The sequence below is a fragment of the Aulostomus chinensis genome, chromosome 5, assembly GCF_037954235.1.
Source record: "Aulostomus chinensis isolate RoL2024-O1b breed Wild chromosome 5, RoL_Achi_v1.0, whole genome shotgun sequence".
Classification (NCBI taxonomy): domain Eukaryota; kingdom Metazoa; phylum Chordata; class Actinopteri; order Syngnathiformes; family Aulostomidae; genus Aulostomus; species Aulostomus chinensis.
In genome coordinates, this window is record NC_141324.1 from 31,854,619 (window position 1) to 31,874,623 (window position 20,005).

At 43.8% G+C, this 20,005-nt stretch overlaps 1 protein-coding gene across 1 annotated transcript; it reads left to right on the plus strand.

Annotated features, from left to right (window-relative positions):
- The first annotated feature begins 6,983 nt into the window (after positions 1–6,983).
- On the plus strand, positions 6,984–14,264 carry LOC147262220 (uncharacterized). Its single transcript, XM_086205101.1, has 4 exons — positions 6,984–6,987; positions 7,079–7,159; positions 7,474–7,554; positions 12,680–14,264. Exons 1-4 carry the CDS (start codon positions 6,984–6,986, stop codon positions 13,588–13,590), a joined length of 1,077 nt encoding a protein of 358 aa, XP_086061227.1. The 3' UTR covers positions 13,591–14,264.
- The last annotated feature ends 5,741 nt before the right edge of the window (positions 14,265–20,005 follow it).

Consider the following 20,005-nt stretch of genomic DNA (forward strand, 5'->3'; position numbering starts at 1 on the left):
GTCGCCGCTCCTCTCCCAGTCTGACGCTCGTCCCCCTGGCACGGAGCCACAACTGCTGCTGCAAGCACAGCCACCACTCAGAATCTCACTCACACTCAACCTCCCTATCTCCTTTCCCTGAATCATTAAAATGTCTGCTGTTCGTGAATGCACTTCGGTCTCCTGTTCTGTAATTGACACCTTTAGCGGGCAGTTCCCAGCCATCCTATTCTAAGGCTTTACAGCAGTGTATGTCAGACCTCAGCTTGATTGATAAATGGCGTTTTAGCAATCCAGGAGTGAAGCAGTATACCTTTTGGTTTCCCCAACAGACACGAATCATATTCAAGAATAGACTGTTTTTCTGACCTTAAACATTATGTTCAGCAACACAGTCAGCTGACATAATTTTGACCTTTTTATGTGATCACCATGCAATTAATGTCAAACTTTTATTTCCAACCATTAAGAAATAAGCACCTCACCACCCCAAATAATGATTTTTGCTCCCAATTTAGATACAAGCTACAGGAATTTATCTTATTCAGATAGGATGCAGTGGAACATTGTGTTTTATAAAACCTTTAGTGGACTCCTTAACAAACCTGCAATGTCCCATCCTTTGCGTCATGTGAATCGCTCTCGTTGACTAAAAATGTCTGAGATGGAGAGACAGTTGGCATCCTTGGAAAAAGCTCAACAAGACTCATTCTGTGCTATACTAGCTTGTCATCTTAATTTGTTGAAGAATGAACTTACTGCACTTGGTAGAGCAGATGCTGAATTTTTAATTCAGAAGTCTAGAGAACACCATTACTTTAATCGTAGTTGACCTTCTTATGAGCTAACCATGCGGCCCTGCTCCAATGAGCAGCACGGGCATGTATTTCTGCAATACAATCTGCAGAAGGTAATATTGTCTCCACTCCAACTTTTCATGTTTCTCTAAAATACTTTACACTTCTGAAATTACATTCAACAGAGATAAGTATAGTCACTTTTTTTAATGGATATAATTTTAGAAAATTTAGTAGCTTAGAAGCAGCTGACTTGGGAGCAAATATATCCTTAAAAGAATTATGGGACACAATACATGAGATGAACCTGGGTAAGTCACCAGGACCAGATGGTAACCCCTTTCAGGTCTATGTCAAGTTCTGGTCTGAACTGGGCCCTACGCGTTTGAATAGGATAAACACATCAATCTGAAAAGGCTTTTTTCTAAAACAAACAAACAGCCTGGATATCTCTTCTCCTTAAAAACCATAAAGATCTAACACTATGTGGCAGTAATGGCCAGTGTCACTGATCAATGTAGACATGAAGATATATGCAAAAGTATTGGCAAACTGGATCCATGAAAGGTCATTTAAGCTCAGACAATCTAAGAAGGCTATTACATATCCTACACTTTACCCTAGATTTTTCTGATCTCATGTCTTCATCTGGAATTCTAACTCTTGATGTCAAAAAGGCCTTTGATAGACTTAAATAGGACTACCTTTGGTCCTGACTGGATCACATGGGAATAGGTAAATCCTTCAGTGGTTATATTAAAGCTCTTTATGCAAATCTAGGAGCAATTGTTTTAGCAGGGGATTTCTACTCTTCACACGTTCCAGTTTCTTGAGGTTCCTGCCAAGGGTGCCCACTATCTCCTTCATTATTTATTTTATCTCTTGAGCCTTTAGCTCAAATAATACGGCAGTCCAAGAATATCATCCCTATTACAATAAAGTCCACTATTGGTCATTTATCATTATACGCAGATGATGTGCTCCTCTTTATTAGTGAATTGCCAAACAAAAAAAGTCAGCTGGTGAAAATCAGCAATTCTACTGTTAAGTGATAACAGAGAAGATTTGAGACTATTTGATATCCCGATTGTAAATCAATTTAAATATTTAGGATTTGACATCTTTCCTAATTTGGAAACTACTGTGGAAAAGAATTACATTGTAGGTTTAGATAAGATCAGAACCAGTTTAGGAAAGTGGATGCCAAAACCTATCTCTTTTGATGGCAGGATCTCAATCATAAAAATGATGGTACTACCTGTAATTATCTTTCTGAGCTCTATGCTGAATCCACCAAAGGGTTACTAGAATAAACTTCGTAGTTTGATTGGTGAATTTATATGGAACCACAAGAAACCAAGGATCAAATGCAAAACCCTGCAAAGAGAAAAATCAGCTGGGGACTGGGGCCTTCCACATTTTGAAATTTATCATTGTCATTGGACTACATTCTATAAAAGTGTGGTTGGATCCATCAAATCCAACTTCTTGGCATTTTTTGGATGCAAAATTGGTACATCCATGTACCAATGACAGGACCTAGGGCCTCATGTATCGACACGGTTTATGCAAGAAGAACTTGCATACACCAGGATCGTTGCTCACGTTCAGATGTATCAACACGAAAAGTTTGTTGATTCTTGCGCTCTTTCATGCCAACTCTGGAGGTGCCATAGAAGTTGTCGGAAAGCCGATTCTTGCGTTAACTGCACTTTGATCCGTTGGCGACACCTTGTGGTGGTGTGTGGTAACTGACATTATTTGATAACTTCACATTCATCGGGCACAAAAAAGCCTTCCTGCGGGAGATGGCGGACCGTTCCGGGATGAGTCAGTCGACCCTCAACCGGGCCATGCCCTGGGTGGTGGACCTGATCATCCACCTCTCCCGCAGGTACATTAAATTCCCTTATGGTGTGGTTGAACAGGCCAATATTGAAGCGCAATTTGCAGCAATAGCTGGATTCTCCAGTGTAATTGGAGCCATTGACTGCAATCATGTTGCCATAAAAGCGCCGTCCCACGAGGAATACGCTTACGTTCATCGTAAGGGTTTCCACTCCATCAATGTGCAGATCATCGATGTGCAGAGGCTGGAGGGATGGACGATGATCCCGGCCAGGCAGCCGTCCTTGCACACCAGAATATCATTTCCACAATGTGAATGGGTAAGAAGCGATGACACAATTCATGAAGCCAGATTAATTTATTTTGTCCACGAAACTTTCCAGAACATTTATCAGGCAGTCAAGCAGCTCATTGATCCCCGTTATATCCTCCTGTGACTGCAGGACCGCCTGTGTGAGGACCCTCCCACTGGATCCTTGTGGGCCAGCGGATGCGCCGCTGGATCCGGGTGGGCTGGAGGACCCTCCGCCGCTTGTCGGCCTGGTGCATGTGCTGGGGCCGGGGGACGAGCTGGCCCGAATGCTGCTGGTCCTGGCGGATGACTCTGAGCCGGTGGACGGGCTGGCACGAGAGCCAGCAGGGGTGCTGCACGTTGCCGGCATGGCTGACGGATCAATTTCTATTAAACATATTGGTTTATTTAATGGCTGATTCTGTGTATTTGTTGCCTTTACATCTGTGGCAAATTAGGTGGAAATGTTGCATAAGAAATGGAGTTGCCACTGATCCTCAAGGCTCTCGGAGTCAGCATGGGTGGGGGCGACAATCCCCCCACAGAGATGCTGCCCGTGACTGCCGCCACCCGCTGCTCAAATTCCGTCAGGTGCCCCTCTCCTTGAACCCCACCTGTCTGGCCCGCACTCCTCTGGAGGGCAGCTGTACGCCGCTTGACCTCCACCTTGAGGTCCTGTTAGTGCCATTTTCCATGTTGTTATTTAAATTTAGATTGAAGCCAATTGATGATTGTAGTTGTTCATTTAGTGATTGTGCAGTGTTGAATTTAGTCCTACATTTAGCTTGCATTGTTCAGGAAGTTAGAATTGCAGACATGCATTAGAAACAGAGAGGAAATCTTTCAGAGCGCCAGCAGTGGTGCAAGCTGATGACGTAGTGATGCTGGCGCAGGTTTAGAGAGGAAAACTGAGCTTTGTATCACTTTGATGTTCAGTAAAGGAGGAGCCAACACTTTTCTACCGTCGTCATCAAACCTCAAACACGTAGTGACTCGTTCTTTCCGTCAGTAGAAGAGGTTCAGATGTATGAACATGATGATGAACAACACTGCTGATGAGAAGGGAACTTTAGCCAATAACAGGTCCCACCACTGTTTTCATCTCGTGGGGGTGTGTTGCTCTGAACCCACCTCGTTCACCCTCTCACTTCTTATCCACTCACAATGTTCATTGTTTATCCTGACAACACTGAACAGGCTGCCAAACAAACTCTGCTGTCTCTCCTCCACCTCTCCTACCAGCACCTCCAGCTCCACGCCGTGAACCTCTTGCATATTTATAGGTGGGCCTAACGGGGGCGGGCCCGGTCATTCCGACATCTGCGCTCAATTCCATGGTGATTGGGATACATCAAGGAAATGTGCGTGGATTGCAGCGCTTGCACATATTGGTACATCCGGATTTTTTTGTGCGTACGCAACTTTCGCGATTCTTGCGACCGCAGTTTTTTAGTATGAGATCCACGCAAGTATTGATACATGAGGCCCCTAATCTTTACAAATATTCCTATTAGACAATTTAAAATCCTTTTGAGTCCTGTTATTGAAAATGATTTTGTAATTTGGAGGCAGGTCATAGACTTTGCTAATACAAATAAAAATGGTATTACCATTTGCCAATAGTTCTTTTCTTATTTGTTTTGTTTATTAATTTGTCAACAATTCACTTACATTTGAATGTTATGCATAAGGGGGTATGTATATCGACTGTGGTGGTATGAATATGGGTATGAGAGCATGTGTAATTGTGGCTCATCCAGTTATGCCTGTAAATTACAGTTGAATGTTGGGGTGAGTGTGTGGGGTGGGAGGTGGGACTTTTAGACACAAGCAGGTGCATAAAATTGTTAATGGTTAAAATCTGTTTTTCATTTTTTTGGTTATTATATACCCTCCTGTTTTTTTCTTTTTTCCCTCTCTTGCCTTTTTTTCTTTTTTTCCCTACCATTTGAGGCTATATTGGACAGGATGTTGCAATGCCCAAATTAAGGGAGGTATTTACACTGTCTGTCCCTCTGTCTGTTGGAAATTATATCAAAACTGTTTGAAATGGTAAAACCAATGAAAAATTGTTAACATCTTTTTATGAATAAATTCATTCAAGTAATTGGGATTATAGATGGAACCGGATCCTAAAAGGTGTCAGGATGAACATAAATAATCACATGGAATGTCACGCTCATATTCATATAGATGATGAAATGACCTTGAGCAGCAAGTTCAGTGTGACCAATTGCAGCACAAAAGCTAACAGTACATTGTCAGACATGATCCTAAAGCCACGAACACACATTGCTGACTAGGTTCAATTGATCCTCACTGTCAACTTAATCATGGTGACGCAGTTATTTCAACTTTCTAAGGACTGAAATGTCAATAAGAACATGAAGATTATTGAGAATACTTCCTGGTTTAGGCAGCACGGTGGTGCAGTGGTTAGCACTGTTGCCTCACAGCAAGAAGTTTCCAGGTTCGACTCCTGGCTCGGGCACAGGGTCTTTCTGTGTGGAGTCTGCATGTTCTCCCTGTGTCTGCTTGGTTCTTCAGCTTCTTCCCACCATCCAAAGACATGCAACTGGGGACTAGGCTAATTGGATACTCTAAACTGACCATACGTATGACTGTGAGTGTGAATGGTTGTCTGTCTATATGTGTTGGCCCTGCGATGGACTGCCGACCTGTGAACCCCGCTTCTCACCTGAAAGCCGCTGGGATAGGCTCCAGCCCTCCGCGACCCTTAACAGGAAGCGGAAGTAAGGGATGGATGGACTTCCTGATTTGTCTCCTTCCTCTGAACTTCTGTCTTCCCTTAGATGTTGTGGCGACTGCTGGGAGTCCTTATCCTGCCCTTCCTCTGCTCAGCCATGCTGCTAACAAATGCCACCTCCAGGGAGTTCAACCAAGAAGATGGCTCCACTGTAGACCCCTACACCTTCTACTGGCCCAGCCCAAAGGATGAGGGGTCAACTGAATCTTCAGAAGAAGCACCCCCTTGGTCACCCGTTCCCCGCAGAAGTCACCTGGATATGCCCCCCCACCGAGGCCATGGTGTACCATGGCTGCCAGGTGGCAACATGACACAAGACTGGGACAAACTCCGCATTTTGGGGGTCACTGACCCAGCGCTGCCCCCTCTGCCTCATACAGCGATTTGTGACATGCTGCTGAATGCACCAGTGCCACTTCTAACTGAGCCAATTCCATTTTTCTGCCTTTGCTCACACTGCAAGGGTTCTGCGGGACCCAAAGGAGACCGTGGAGACAGGGGCCATCCAGGCATGTCACTATTTTCAATTAAGCTATAATATGTTTGGAGCAGGGATACAGAAAGTTAGGAACCAATACCAAATGAGGGTGCCTCTGACTTAAAATTTAAGTTTGAGGATGTTAGAAAGAAATGTAATCAAGTAAAAGAAGAATAGACTTTTGCACAAGACGCAAACATTTCACTTTTAAATTGCAACATCTTTGAGAAAGGTGTGTCCCATGAGAAATGTAGTTATAAGAATTAGTAGGGGTGTAACAATGCACAAAAATCAAAGCTTAGTCTTTTTCAGCACAATAAGGGAAAGAAAATACATAAAACTGTCTTTTTTCAAACTTTTGACTAAAAGGTGATTTTCTGAACATGTTGCTTGACTTGATTGGTTTAGAAAATGTAGTAAATGTTCCTGTACAGGAAATATCCTCTCAACTTTTTGAAATATGAAATACAACAAATCCCCATGATGATAATGATGATGATGAAACATTTGGAAAATTAACTCTACTTATTTATAAACAGCTTAAAGCTCTTCGAGCTCGAGTTAATCTCTGTTGGTGGATCCTTTGTTGGGCAAGTAAACAATGACAATCCCTCTGTGCAGATTTCAAGGGAGAATTTATAATTATGAATGAAGTTCCCCGCACAGTTTTTTCTGTATAACAATGCTGCATTTGTTCTTTAAGTGTATGTGTCGAACCAAAGGACACTTCCCCAAAAATGTTAGTATGAATGTAGCATTATGCCCCTCAGCCTAGGAAAAAATGCTCCTTCCAAAATGTTAAATTTTTTAAAAATAAAGGTCATGAGTGAAAGGGTCTAGTGCTGTAAAGAAACTAATTACAAATTGGAAGTATTACTTGGAATAACAAAGATGACTTTACTCTAACATATCCTTAGGTGTGCCAGGGAGTCCTGGGAGAAGAGGGATTACAGGTTTCATAGGTCGTCTAGGTTTCACAGGCCCTCGCGGGGGGAAGGGTGAGTTAAAGCAGATCTTGACAGATTTTCATGTTTGGCCTTATTGGTTGGTTTGTGTTGGTGTTTGTGTTTACCTTGGTGATATGCTATTTGTTAAATCATTTTCATATGTGTAATGCAATATTTCTTAACTAGAAATTAGACAATTACTTGACAAGACCCACTTTAGTCCACATTGTGTAGCTGTTTTTTGAAGCTTATTCAACTGACAGTATAACATCCTTTAAAGCCTAACTTTAATGTGTGTAACGTGAAGGTCATGTTCTCTCATTTATATTTCTTTTGTCACTTTCTTTATGTGTCTCTTATCACAGGTCAGAAGGGAGACCTAGGAGAGAAGGGGCAACAGGGGATTATTGGTTTCACTGGGACTAAGGGCGAGCGAGGCTTCAAAGGTCTGCTGACAGTCGAGAATAATGTTGGGCTTGTTAGCTTTACATTGGTTTTAGTTCACAATCCATCAATTTGGAAATAAGAAAGACCAAAATCTCAAAATTGAACAGCATATCAACATGTGCCATGTCCTGCCATCTCGCCAGAGGTTTGGTATTAGGTTGATTTAACCATCTACCATTTCTCCATAGTAACTCCAGATTATTCCTGCTAGAGTTTCTTGTCAGAATATGAGCAAATTGGGATATTCAATGATGTATGATTTACAGCTGTGTAATGTTATCTGTGTAGTATGTGCAACACAAAAGTATTGTTACTATGCAGTTTGAGTTGACACCACTGATCACTTTGAGTATGCCAGTAAATAGAAGGTAGACAATGAAGGAATGAACCATCCATCCATCCATTTTCTTCCACTTATTCTGTTAAGTGTTGCGGTGGGGGCGGGGGGGCGGCTGAAGCCTATCCCAGCAGCTTTCGGGCAAGAGGCAGGGTTCACCGTGGTCAGGTTGGCAATCCATTGCAGGGCCAACATATACAGACAGACAACAATTCACACTCACAGTCATACTTATGGTCAATTTAGTGTGTCCAATCCGCCTAGTCCCCAGTTGAATGTCTTTGGACTGTGGGAGGAAGCCGGAGTACCGGAGAGAACCCATGCAGGCACAGGGAGAACATGGAGACTCACCCAGAAAGACCCCAAAACCTGCTTGCTGTGAGGCGACAGTGCAAACCACTGCACTGTCATGCCGCCCTGCAGAATGAACTTCAAATTATAATTTTTTTTTTTATGCAGATACTTCTATGATAATGTTGTGATGTTAGTGTATGTCATGATTATTAGACCTTGAGTACAGAAGGAGGAGAACACACTGCTGGAGCAGATTATGGTGTTAAACTTGTGAGAAAAATTATTTTGATCAATACAACAACATAACACAATAAATAAGAGTATCTGGTGGATAATTTGATGGGCAGAAATCATGGTGAAGTAACGGCAGTAGTGGTGCTATAGTATGTTACATTACGGCTCCAAAATGTCATATTCATCATTTCCAGTTAGTGCACAATGACAGTGATGGACTTTGTTTCCAGCTTCAATAATCAGAGGTTTCATGTAGATTAAGCTCGCAATTTGCAAAGCTCATGTTTAGAGGTTGGCTGTGAATAGTTCACTCTGACTGGTCACCGCTGCTGTTGAGTGATGAGGCTTGCTAGTCAGCTATTTGCTAGTTAGCTTAGCTGTCCCTGCTGGTGGGAGTTCACATCTCATATTTAACCACTAAAGACATATTGTAGCCTGCGGTGAACCTCAACTTGATGAATTCAATGTAAAGACTGATAAGAGACCACTTCTCAAGGGTGCAGCACTATCAGCTCATCCTCCATCGACTGATTTAACAGGACACCTGCCAGCTAGTGGGCTTGCACTGAGTCAGTCAGTTAGTCCCTGACACGTTTATATGGCTGCTCCCTCTGGTCCTGTTCACTAATACTAAATAATCTATTATTATACAGTACCTGTCGAGAGACCCAAAGACACTTTACAAGGTGAAAACATTTTTATAATCATTATGTTTGGCACTATTATTTCAGTTCACTATCATTTGCTTTGGTACATTTCTAAGTTCATCCTTAACATTTGCAAAACAGTAAGTACATTTATGGGGCGGCATTGCTCAGAGGTAGCATGGCCGTCCAGCACTCAAGGGGTTTCTGGTTCAATCCTCACTTCCCCTGGTGACCGTGTCAAAGTATTGTTTAGCAATACTGAGCCCCTAATTGCTCTTAATGGCCCTGTGAGGGACTGGCAACCCAATGTGAGCTGGGATAGGCTTCACACCCCTTTGTGACTGGGGTTAGGGTTAACCCTAGGGTTGAAGTGGTATAAAAATGGATGGATTAGTACATTTCTAATGACAGTAGCTATGAACAGCAAACATAATGCATTATCAGGTTTACACACATACACACACACACACACACACACACTCACACACACACACACACTTTATATATATATATATATATATATATATATATATATATATACACACACACACACATACATAGGTATGGTAATTTGGTTACAGATCATGACATTGCAAAGATTAGAGAAAGACAAGACTATATTACAGCCCCTCACCCTCTCAAGACATGCAAAATTCACTGCTTCTTCTTCCAGGCTGTTGTACGAATATTTGTTTTTCTGACATTGTCAACAGTTGAACCATTTTGTGTTCAATACAATCTTCTCTCGCTGAGAAAACGCTATTTGTGACCTGTGAAATACAATACAAGCTCAGAGGTGTATCACCTCTGAGCTTGTAGAGAACTGATTTATCAGTAGTTGATGTGACATGTCCTACTCATTTGTGGAAGTCAAGATGTACCAGGAATTACTTCATCAATACAGGACCCATTAATAAGAGGGTCAAATAAAATGTTTAAATTATGCAATCTTTATTTAATCAGGCAGATTTATTGAGATCTAGATGTATTTTCCAAGAGAGGCTTGGGGACAAGAACCATCCATAAACAACAACAATTAGACAAGAGAATAAAAACAATGCAAACAGCTCAATTAAATAAATTAAGAAATATAGTCACAAGATTCAGAAAAACATCACTCAGAGATGAATCAAAATCTCCAAAGGGAACACAAGACAGCAGTTTGAGGACTGTTTGTAAATTATTCCACTGAAATGATGCATAAAAACTGAAACCAGTACTGCCAACACTGGTGAGTGCATGAAGTAGAACCCTTCACTCCCAGGATGAAGGGTTACTTGTGGGTCCTAGAGTATCTAAAAGTAGAATGGAAGCCAGAGCCTTCAGCTATCAAGCTCTCCTCCTGCGGAATAGCCTCCGAGATTCGGTCCGGGATGCAGACATCCTTTCCATGTTCAAGAGCAGACTTAAGACCTTCCTTTTTGACCAAACTTATAGTTAGGGCTGCTTAAGCTGGCTCTTAGATCTGCTGCTATAGGCTTGGACTGCTGGGAGATCTTCTATGGTGCACTGGGCTTCTCTCTCCTCCTCTCTTTCCCTTATGTCCCCCTGTAAGCGTTATACATAAAACATACTCACATTAGTTACTAACTCATCTTCTTCTCCAGAGCCTTCAGGCTCCCCACATCCCAGACCCTGGGTGCTGCTGGAGGAGGCTACAGACCTGAAGAGGCTCAAGCATCCACCTGTAGCACCACCTGCTCACATCACTGTCTGTCCATCAGTCTCTCTCTGTTTCTCTCCTTGATCTCTGCCCCTTTCTTTCCTTCTGTATATCTGTCTTTGTCTCTGGCCAGTTCTTTTCCTCTCTTTCCCCCCCAACTGGTCAAAGCAGAAGGCCATCTCCATTGAGCATGGATCTGCTCAACGTCCCTGCCTGTTAAAAGGAAGGTTTTTGTCGCTGCTGTTGCAGGTTGTGCTTGCTCATGGAGAATTAAAAAATATATATTTAAAAGGGACAGTGCATATTAATGAACATTTCACATGTAAACATGCCAGCTTGTAGCCAAAGGCTAATTTACAGCTGTAGTCCCTTGGCAGGTTGTTGTAAAAGGTAAAAAGGAAGAAGCAAACATATACAACAAAAAGAAAGAGAAAAAGAGAGAAGAAAAAAGGGGTGAGGAAGAAGAGAAAGAAAAGGAAAAAAAAGGCCTTCCAACAGGGATACATTACTACACTCATATCACCAGGATGGTAAATGTGTTAAAGCAGTGAGTAACTGAGAGATAGATCAAAGCGAGCATATGACAATATGAAGTGCAGAGTGAATTGTTAAAGTGTGATTTGCTGTATGGTAGGTAAACAATGTTTGTTGAGATAATAGGATATTAAAAATACAAAGGATATGATAATAAGAATTGCACATAGCTCAGATATATATGGTGTAATAAATGTAAAATTTCCTGTTGCCAATAGTTATTGCACTTACACCCAGATTGTTTTCAAAAAACCCTGTACATTAATAATGGTTACACAAAAGATGTGATCGCATAATGAGCACAGTAGGTTATGATCACAAATTTGGTTTGATTGGAGCCACACCTTCAGATGTCCCTTGAATGTTAAAAAGCTGTGACTATCTCTAATTTGGGGGGGGGGGGGGGTGTAGGCTGTTCCACAGTGTACTACCTTTGTATGATAAAACATTTTGGCCAAATTTAATTTCACGGGGAAGAACCACAGTCACCTCTGGTAGAGGCTCTGGTGACTTGGGCGGTGGGGTGGCTGACTCCCCTCAGTTTAATATAATCGTTAAGTGGCGGTGCTGTCAATCCATTAAGGACGTTGAACATCAGCCAAGCTATTTTGAAGTTCTAGAAGTTTTCAAGACTTAAAAATGTATATTTGGGAAGAATGCTACAGTAGTGGTATGAGAGTGGCTTTTTATCTAAAGTTTTAACTGCTTTTTTGTACAAAGATTCAATTGGTTTGAATGCAGTAGCTCTGGAAAAAGACCAGCTTGTTATGCAGTAATCGATGTGTGAGAAAATCATTGAGTGAAGGAACATTAAAGCAGCACTATGTTGAGTATATATTCATTGAAGGAGTGAGGTGCTGACCTGCTCTACTTGTACAGTGTCATAGGGTAACTTTTGTTGTGATTTGGCACTATACAAATAAAATTGACTTGACTTAACTTGAATGATGTCTAAGGTTAGGTAGTGACTGGATTGTGTGCTGTAGTTCGTGCTTTTCAATGACTGAAGAGATATTAGGTAGCATGGAAGTTTTGAGGGCAGAGCTTGTAGATTAAGAAACATGAGGGGAGAATTTCTTCTAGTTTGTAGTGATGTTTAACCAACTGAGTAATACAGATAATAATGATGTGTAAGGACTTTGTGATTTGCCAGTAAACATACAACACTTTGATAGACTGGTTTTAACTGCCAGAGAGTTGATGGGCATGGATGTATTACCATAATCAAAAATGGGCATGAACTGGACAATAGTTTTATGATTGAGTGGAAAAAGGCAAATTGTTTTCTGTACAGAGAACAAAAAATTACTGGTATCAACTACCAAATGTCTGGTATATGGTCTTGTGACTTTTTTTTTTATCAGACTTTGCTGGATTCTGATATGAATAATAATTATGTCTATGTTTGTCTCCAGGAGAGAAAGGGGACCGGGGATTGGTAGGAACCCAAGGGATGCAGGGTCCACAGGGAGAAACTGGAATATGCCCTGCCTCTTGTAATGTTGTACAGGGTCCACCAGGACCACAAGGCTCCCCTGGACCAGCTGGAGCCCAGGGTGTTCCAGGGACCCAGGGGTCTGTGGGCCGCAAAGGTTTGAAAGGGGATAAAGGCAATCTAGGCAGGCCTGGCAATCCAGGGATCGATGCCCTGAAGGGTGAGCAAGGTGAGCAGGGTGTGTGCAAGTGTAATGATGGTGCAAATGGGACTGACGGACGACCAGGAGATAAAGGGGACAAAGGTGACAATGGTGCTCAAGGTGTACAAGGCCCAGTTGGGTCTAAGGGCAAACAAGGGGAGATGGGCCACATGGGGCCACCTGGGCCCTGTTTGCCTGCCATCCAATCAGCTTTCTCTGCATGTATCAACCAGTCATTTCCTGTCCATGACTGGCCTGTTCCTTTCCCCCACATCCTCAGCAACCAGCAAGGCCACTTCAATCCCATCATGGGCATCTACACAGCTCCAATCAATGGCACTTACATCTTCACCTACCACCTAGCAGTCTCAAAGAAGATGCTTAAGGTAGGCCTGTTCCACAACTACACCCCAGTAGTCAAAACAACAGAGGGCACCAGCCAGGCCACCACCAGCCAGACGGTCATCCTCCATCTCAACATGGGGGACGAGGTGTGGCTGCAGGTCAAAAGCACCTACAGTAATGGCATGTACACTGATGCTGAGAGCAGCAGCACATTCTCCGGGTATTTGTTGTTCCCGGACTCTTGTGAAATGCCTGTTGGTAGACATCACTACATCCCAAAGAAGCGTGCTGTTGGAGAATTTAGCTGGGATGGTAAAGTCACCACCATCATTCCCCCACTTTAAATGACAGCCATTTTGCTGTGTAATTATATCATCGCATCAGCTTACTCACAATTCAATCAATCCATACTTATACTTGCATCATTTAAAAGAGGGGTATTCTTAAAATGGAACTGTCATGTACAAGAGTGATTTATCTATCAGAGAGGATATTATAGTGCTTTATAAGTCATGTCAGTGGTCCCTGTAATAGTTGCCCAAAATGGAGTTGTTCAAGCAAGAGCAGATTTACAATTTTTTACTTTATTCCATTTTTTGTTTGAATCGATGTCAACAGAAAGTATTGTGTAAAATAAAAAGCAAGAAGGAAAGCTGTTATTTAATAATTCAAGTTAAGTAAGTTGATTAATATTTAAAAATCAGTGTATTAGAAAGAAATAGAGAACAAAAATTATCTTTTAAAGGTTTTGTTTTTCCTCCATTTTGAGTTGTTGTATTTCGGTTGTGGCAGCCATATGACATTTTAAGAATGTGAGAAAAATTGAAATACCCCTCAATTAAATTTACTCTAATTCCACTTAAATATGAGATGTTGAAAGGCTTGGATGTGACACCTGCACTTAATTGATAAATACTATGTTTGAGCTGTAGAGGTTCCTATTTTCTCTGATGTAAAATGTTTTTAACAGCACTTCTTTGCATAAAGGAAAATGTAATAGTGACTTCTGTGAAATTTTAAGAAGCAAATTTGATGATATGCCTTGTTACCACTGTTGATTTAAATATCTAATAATGTTCAGATAATATTTTGTGGTTTGCAGTGATGTAAAAGTGCTTTTCATTTTTTTGAATGGTTCAACTTCAAGAGTTTCCAATGTAAAATAAAGCCATGTGATTGTTAGTTTTCCTTTTCTTTACACATTGCATTATTTAAAAATTGGAGTGTTTGTTTTACAATGAAATCAAAACAAGAGTTGTTTTACATACATATATTTGTAATGTAAACATACATAAATATATATGTATAGGATCAGATTTCGGTTTGGTTAAGAGGGATTGGGTTTTACGACTATTGTCCCTGTTTGACATTTATTTTTAGATGGTTTAAACAGATCAACGGTACAGGCAAAGTTTTACAGTAGGGTTAGCCCAGCAAAGTGGTGCAATTTAGAACTGTAGGGTGTAGGAGGATGAAACTTGGTCCATACCATTCTGATGGTTGGCGGAGTGATTGGTGAAAGTTTCAAGTGGATTGGAGAAAAGGGGGTGGAGTTATTGGCGAACAAGCCCTTATTTTGAGCTTTGTTGGCGGTGCACTTTTGAGCTGTAGGGGGCAGAGTGCTAAGGGTTAGGGTAAAAAAAATCTCTCTCGATGACTCCCCCCACCTCATCCGACGATTCGGCAGTTGAAATGGGGAGCCAAAGGCAATGCACGGGCTGACGACTGTCATTTAATAGTTCTCGGTCACTGTGTTGATTCTCTCGATAAGATCAGGGTCAAAAAACCCCTGAAACGGTTTTTATCTTCGAAACGGCGTCACGGATTTATAAAGATCTCACATCTTCCAGAGTTTGATGCATATAGAAGAATTTGGGATTTTCCTCCAAGGATCCACATGTTCATGTGCGAAAAGAGCTAATTTTTGAGCAGTAGCTTAGGAACCAAGGCGAAAGGTAAATCTTAATTTTTTTTGTGGGGAACCTTATTAAACTAGAGATTAAATTAGTGTCAGGATTAGGTGTAAAATTATATTAAGGTTAGGTTGAGGTACTAGGTTTAGGGCTAGGTTAGGTTTTGGCATTAAAATGTGTTAGGGCGTCGGGTCTGAGCTGCTCCCCTAGCGGGGAAAAGAGTTAGGGTTAGGCAAGAGTAAAGGGAGGAGGTTAGGGTTCGGGTTTGGGTAGAGGGCAGAGGATGGGTTTGGGTAGAGGGCAGAGGATAGGTTTGAGGGTTTACTGCTGAGACTCTGGCTACCCCCCCCCCCCCCCCCCACCGCTTGATTGGCGGTGCACTTTTGAGCTGTAGGGGGCAGAGTGCTGAGACTCTGGCTACCCCCCCCCCCCCCCCCCCCCCAAATGTGGGCACGGGCTTTCCAACGAGCCTAGTCCCAAGTCTGTAGGATGTTCCTAGCCTGAGTAATGTGGATTTTAAATTCCCCCATTCAAGTGTTTTGTGTGAAAAATGTCCTGTGGAAAGTGTCTAGGAGCATGTTTGGGGTGGTTTGGAGTGTATTGGTAGTACTTTGTTGGGTATGCATTTTGCAAGTTAGTATGGGGTGGATAGCACTTGCTGTGTGCTGAAGTGTGTGGGTGAGAGTGGGTGTGTGTTTGTGTGCCTGTGTGTGTGCGTGCGTGTGCGTGCGTGAGGGTTAGGGTTAGGCAAGCGTAAAGGGAGGAGGTTAGGGTTTGGGTACAGGGCAGAGGATAGGTTTGAGGGTTAGGGTTAGGTATAGAATAGAATAGAATAGAATAGGTTAGGGTTAGGGTAGAGGGTAGAGAATAGGTTTGAGGGTTAGGGTTAGGATAGAGGGTAGAGGATAGGTTTGAGGGTTAGGGTTAGGGTTGGGTTAGGGTTTAGGGTTAGGTTAGGGTTAGGTATAAGGTAAGAGTACCACCCCACTCAAAGTGGTGCACTTTGGAACCGTAGGGTGTAGGGTTATGGTTAGGATCAGGGTAGGGGGTTAGATCAGAGATAATTAATAATCAAATTATAGGTAATCAGGATAAGGGTTAGAATTTTGGGCTCAAAAATTGGGTGGATGGGGTTAGGGTTTGCAAAAATTAGGGCTGGAAAAATTAATGCCCCCAGGAGGCACTGGCGGATTAGTTTTTTTTTTTTTTTTTTTTTTTTTACCTGTCCTGTTCAGTAGCTGAGGCAAGCAGCATCAGTGTTCCTGGTGCCTTGTTGTACTGAAGCAGTTTTATTCTGCATAGGAGGAGTCTGATAAACTCCTCCTATTGCCATTTATGTTTAACTTTATTAGGAATGGTGTTGGTTCATTGATGAAGCTACCGGACTGAGGCTCAGGTGTGGACAGGAAGAGAGAACAGGGACAGGATAGGGAAGACAAGGGGGAGTGGGGAGACAAAAAAAACAACAACAGCAACAGCAGAAAACAACAACAACAACAACAACAAAAACACTAAAACAAACAAAGACAAAAAACAAACAAAAAACATATAAACAAACAAAGAAAAAGTAACAACAACAAAAGAAAAAGAAAGAAAAAAAAAAACAATGGTTGCAGAATTCCCGGTGCAGGCTTACCATTTGGTTTAATATAATTTTAAGACAAATGTCTGAGTGTGTGTTTATGGGTCAGCTGTGCGCTCCATGCGTGTATGTGTGTATACGTGTGTGTACGTGTACGTGTATGTGCTACGGTTTATCTTGGATGCTGTGCGTAGCTGGCTGTAGCTGATGTGGGGGGCCAGGACATCGCACCCCCAGTCCAGGATGGCAGGTAGGTCAGGACCAGGTCACCAGAGCACCCCGAAATCCCCAGTACAGGGGGAGCCACAGGCCACCCCTCCCCCAGGAAACAGCCACAGGCCCAACCCATGCCAGGACCCATAGGAAAGCATAGGAGCAGCAACCCCCGGAAGCAACCCACAGAGAGACGGGGCAGAGATGACCCCGGTCCCGCCGGGCACTCCCCCCCCACAGCATGAGCAGAGCCCAGGGGCACAGGGCCCCCCAGCCCGAGACCCGACCAGAGCCCCCGAAGGGCTCCGCCAGCGGCGAGGCCGACACCCACCCACACCCCACACCCAGGCGGGGCAGCCACAGCCCACCACAACGACCAGGCCCACCGCCCCCGAACAGAGCTACCCCCCCCCCCCCAACCCTCGATCCCCATCCCCTCTACTCATCCCCTGTTCTCCCCCTCCCCCCAGAGCAGGAGGGTTTCAGGCTATAGGGCACCACCAGCCAGCCAGCCGGGACCCCCCACTCCCCGGAAAGGTCCAGCCCACCCGCCGGGGTGAGCCGAAGGCACGCACGCCCAGGACCGCCACCCCCGGACAAAACAATCATACTCTCATCTTCCTCCATACAGGGGCTGAGAACACCATAGATGCTGATGCGGTCCAGGGCACCTCAGACTTAGTGAAACCGCCAGCGAGCGATCCACCGTACAGCAGCAGGGCCCGTGACCAACCCCAGCCCAACCACCATGCCGGGAAGAGGACCCCCCCCCCCCCCCCCTGAAGAGCCCCGGCCAGGCCCCCAGGCCCGCAATGGTGCAGTTAGCAAAGGAGGCAGCACTGGACCCACTCCCTGCCCCAGCTGCCCCCCCATCCCAACATGGTGCAGGGTGCGTGTTGTGCATGGGAATGTAGATGTGATGATGTGGATGACTAGAATGTGGTTAAAAATGGCGGAGGCACCCAGGGCATGGGAGCCCCGCCGGTTGCAGACGGCAGAGTCTCCCAGTACATCGTCATGCACTCCCCCAAGCCCTAAATGTCTACAATGTGATTAAAATTGGGGGGTCCAGCCCCTCAAGGCCTAGTGATACATAAGATGTGATGTGATGGGACAGAGAGGAAATGAGAGGGGCTGAGGAATGGGCCAGATCTGCAGGGGGTCAGCTTCAGGACTGGCCCCGCTGACCACCCCGTCACCACTGCAACCAGCCGACAGGGAGTCTACCCTCCCTGGTCCAGAAGTCAGATTGGAGCACCAAGGGGCACTGTCCGGAGATCCGGGCAGAGGGCCCACCACCGTGCAGTCAGAGGGCAGGGAGGGCCCAGGCCCCCAGTGCACAGCAGAACCCCCAGCCAGCAGCCCGTGGTCAGGGCCCCCAGTTCGATCAGCATCAAGGAGGTCAGCCCCCATCCTCAGACGTCCCCTAGCATCCTCCCTTTGTCCAGAGTGGTGGCAGTCCAGGACACCGCGCCAGGGCCCAGCCCGCCCGAGGGTGGGCCGAGGCTAGCAAACCCCTCCCAAATGTGGGTGCGACCCCCCCGGGGGAGCGGCAGGGCCCCAGGTCAGCAAGTCCCAGGCGCCAAGCAGTACACCTCTACCTCACTCTCCGGATTAGGTTTTAGGGTTTATGCCCTATCCCACCTAAGTGGGAAGGGAAAGTGCACGGTCCATCCTGGGGGCAGGGTCCCACCACGGTTTAAAAAAATTGGACCTTGCTGGTCTGTAGTAACTGGCCTTTTGCCGCAACGTTTCGGCCGTATTAGGCCTTCATCAGGCAGAGCCAGTACAAGTAAATGCGGTGCTCAACTCGGCTTCTCACACTTTTCTCCCTTTGGCTGTCCCTCTTACTTTCCTTTCCCTTTTATACTTTCCCTTTTCTGTTCTTAACCTCTTTCCTTTTTTAAAATTTAGTTTCTAATTGTCTATGTTCCTTACTCTTATTGATCTCCTTTTTGAGTTTCTCTATTTATTTTCTTTCTCTATTTGAGTTTCTTTGCCCTATTTGGTTTTATTTTATCTCTTATTTGAGTTTATTAATTTAGTTTAATTATTTCCTTCTAATTTCCCTTTATTCCCTCTGTCCTTTTCATCTATCCTCTTTTCTGCTTTCTTCCTTCTCTCTCAACTTCCCTTTCTATACTACTTTCCTTTGCTCCAACTTGCATCTTCACCTTCTTTCTTGTTCACTTACACTGTCAGGAGAGCCATCTCAGTAGGTTTTTGTATGCGATATAAATGTTGTTTAAGTCGATCCTTTAATCTATTTTTTGTTTGTCCCACATATATTTTCCCACAATGTTTGCAATAAATTAAATATACTAAATTGGATGATTACAGACCCAATGTTGCATCTAATGGTGCTCCCTTCTTACTGCGTGAATTAAAAACAAATCTCTCTGTTTGAAAGAAATTTTGTTCTGTCTTGCCATCTTGCTTTAAAAGAGCAGCATGCACAAGGAGATCTCTTAGATTTTTGTTCCTTTTGTAGGCTGTTACAATGGAGAAATCTGCAAGGAGCGGCATTTTACTCTGTAATTGAGTAAAATTTTGCCTCATTTTATGGGTAAATTGCAGTGACGGAGAAGAGAAGGTGGAAACCAGAGGAATGACCCTATTGGTGGTACGTTGAGGCAGAAGATCCCCAGGTCCGACTCCAACTTCCCGTTTTATTCCTCTAAGGAAAGATCTACTATGTCCTCTTCTCCCCAGGACCCCGAAGAGGATAGAGGTGGCTCTTTGGGCATCTGCAGGATCCGAGCAGAGACGACGGTATCTAATCAGTTGGGACTTCACGATCCCTTTAAATGTATGCTTGGGGTGAAAACTGCTTCTATGTAATAGTGCATGTGTGTCCGTGGGTTTGAAGTATACTCGAGTAGCTAAATATTGGGTATGTTTTTGAAAAATGATTGTTGTGTCCAGAAATTCCAATGCCTCCTCTTGTATATTTGCCTTGAGATTAATAGTAGCATGGTGATTGTTCAGGGTGTCGAAGAAACGCTGGAAGTCCTCTCGGGAGTGGCTCCAGACACCGAAGATGTCATCAAG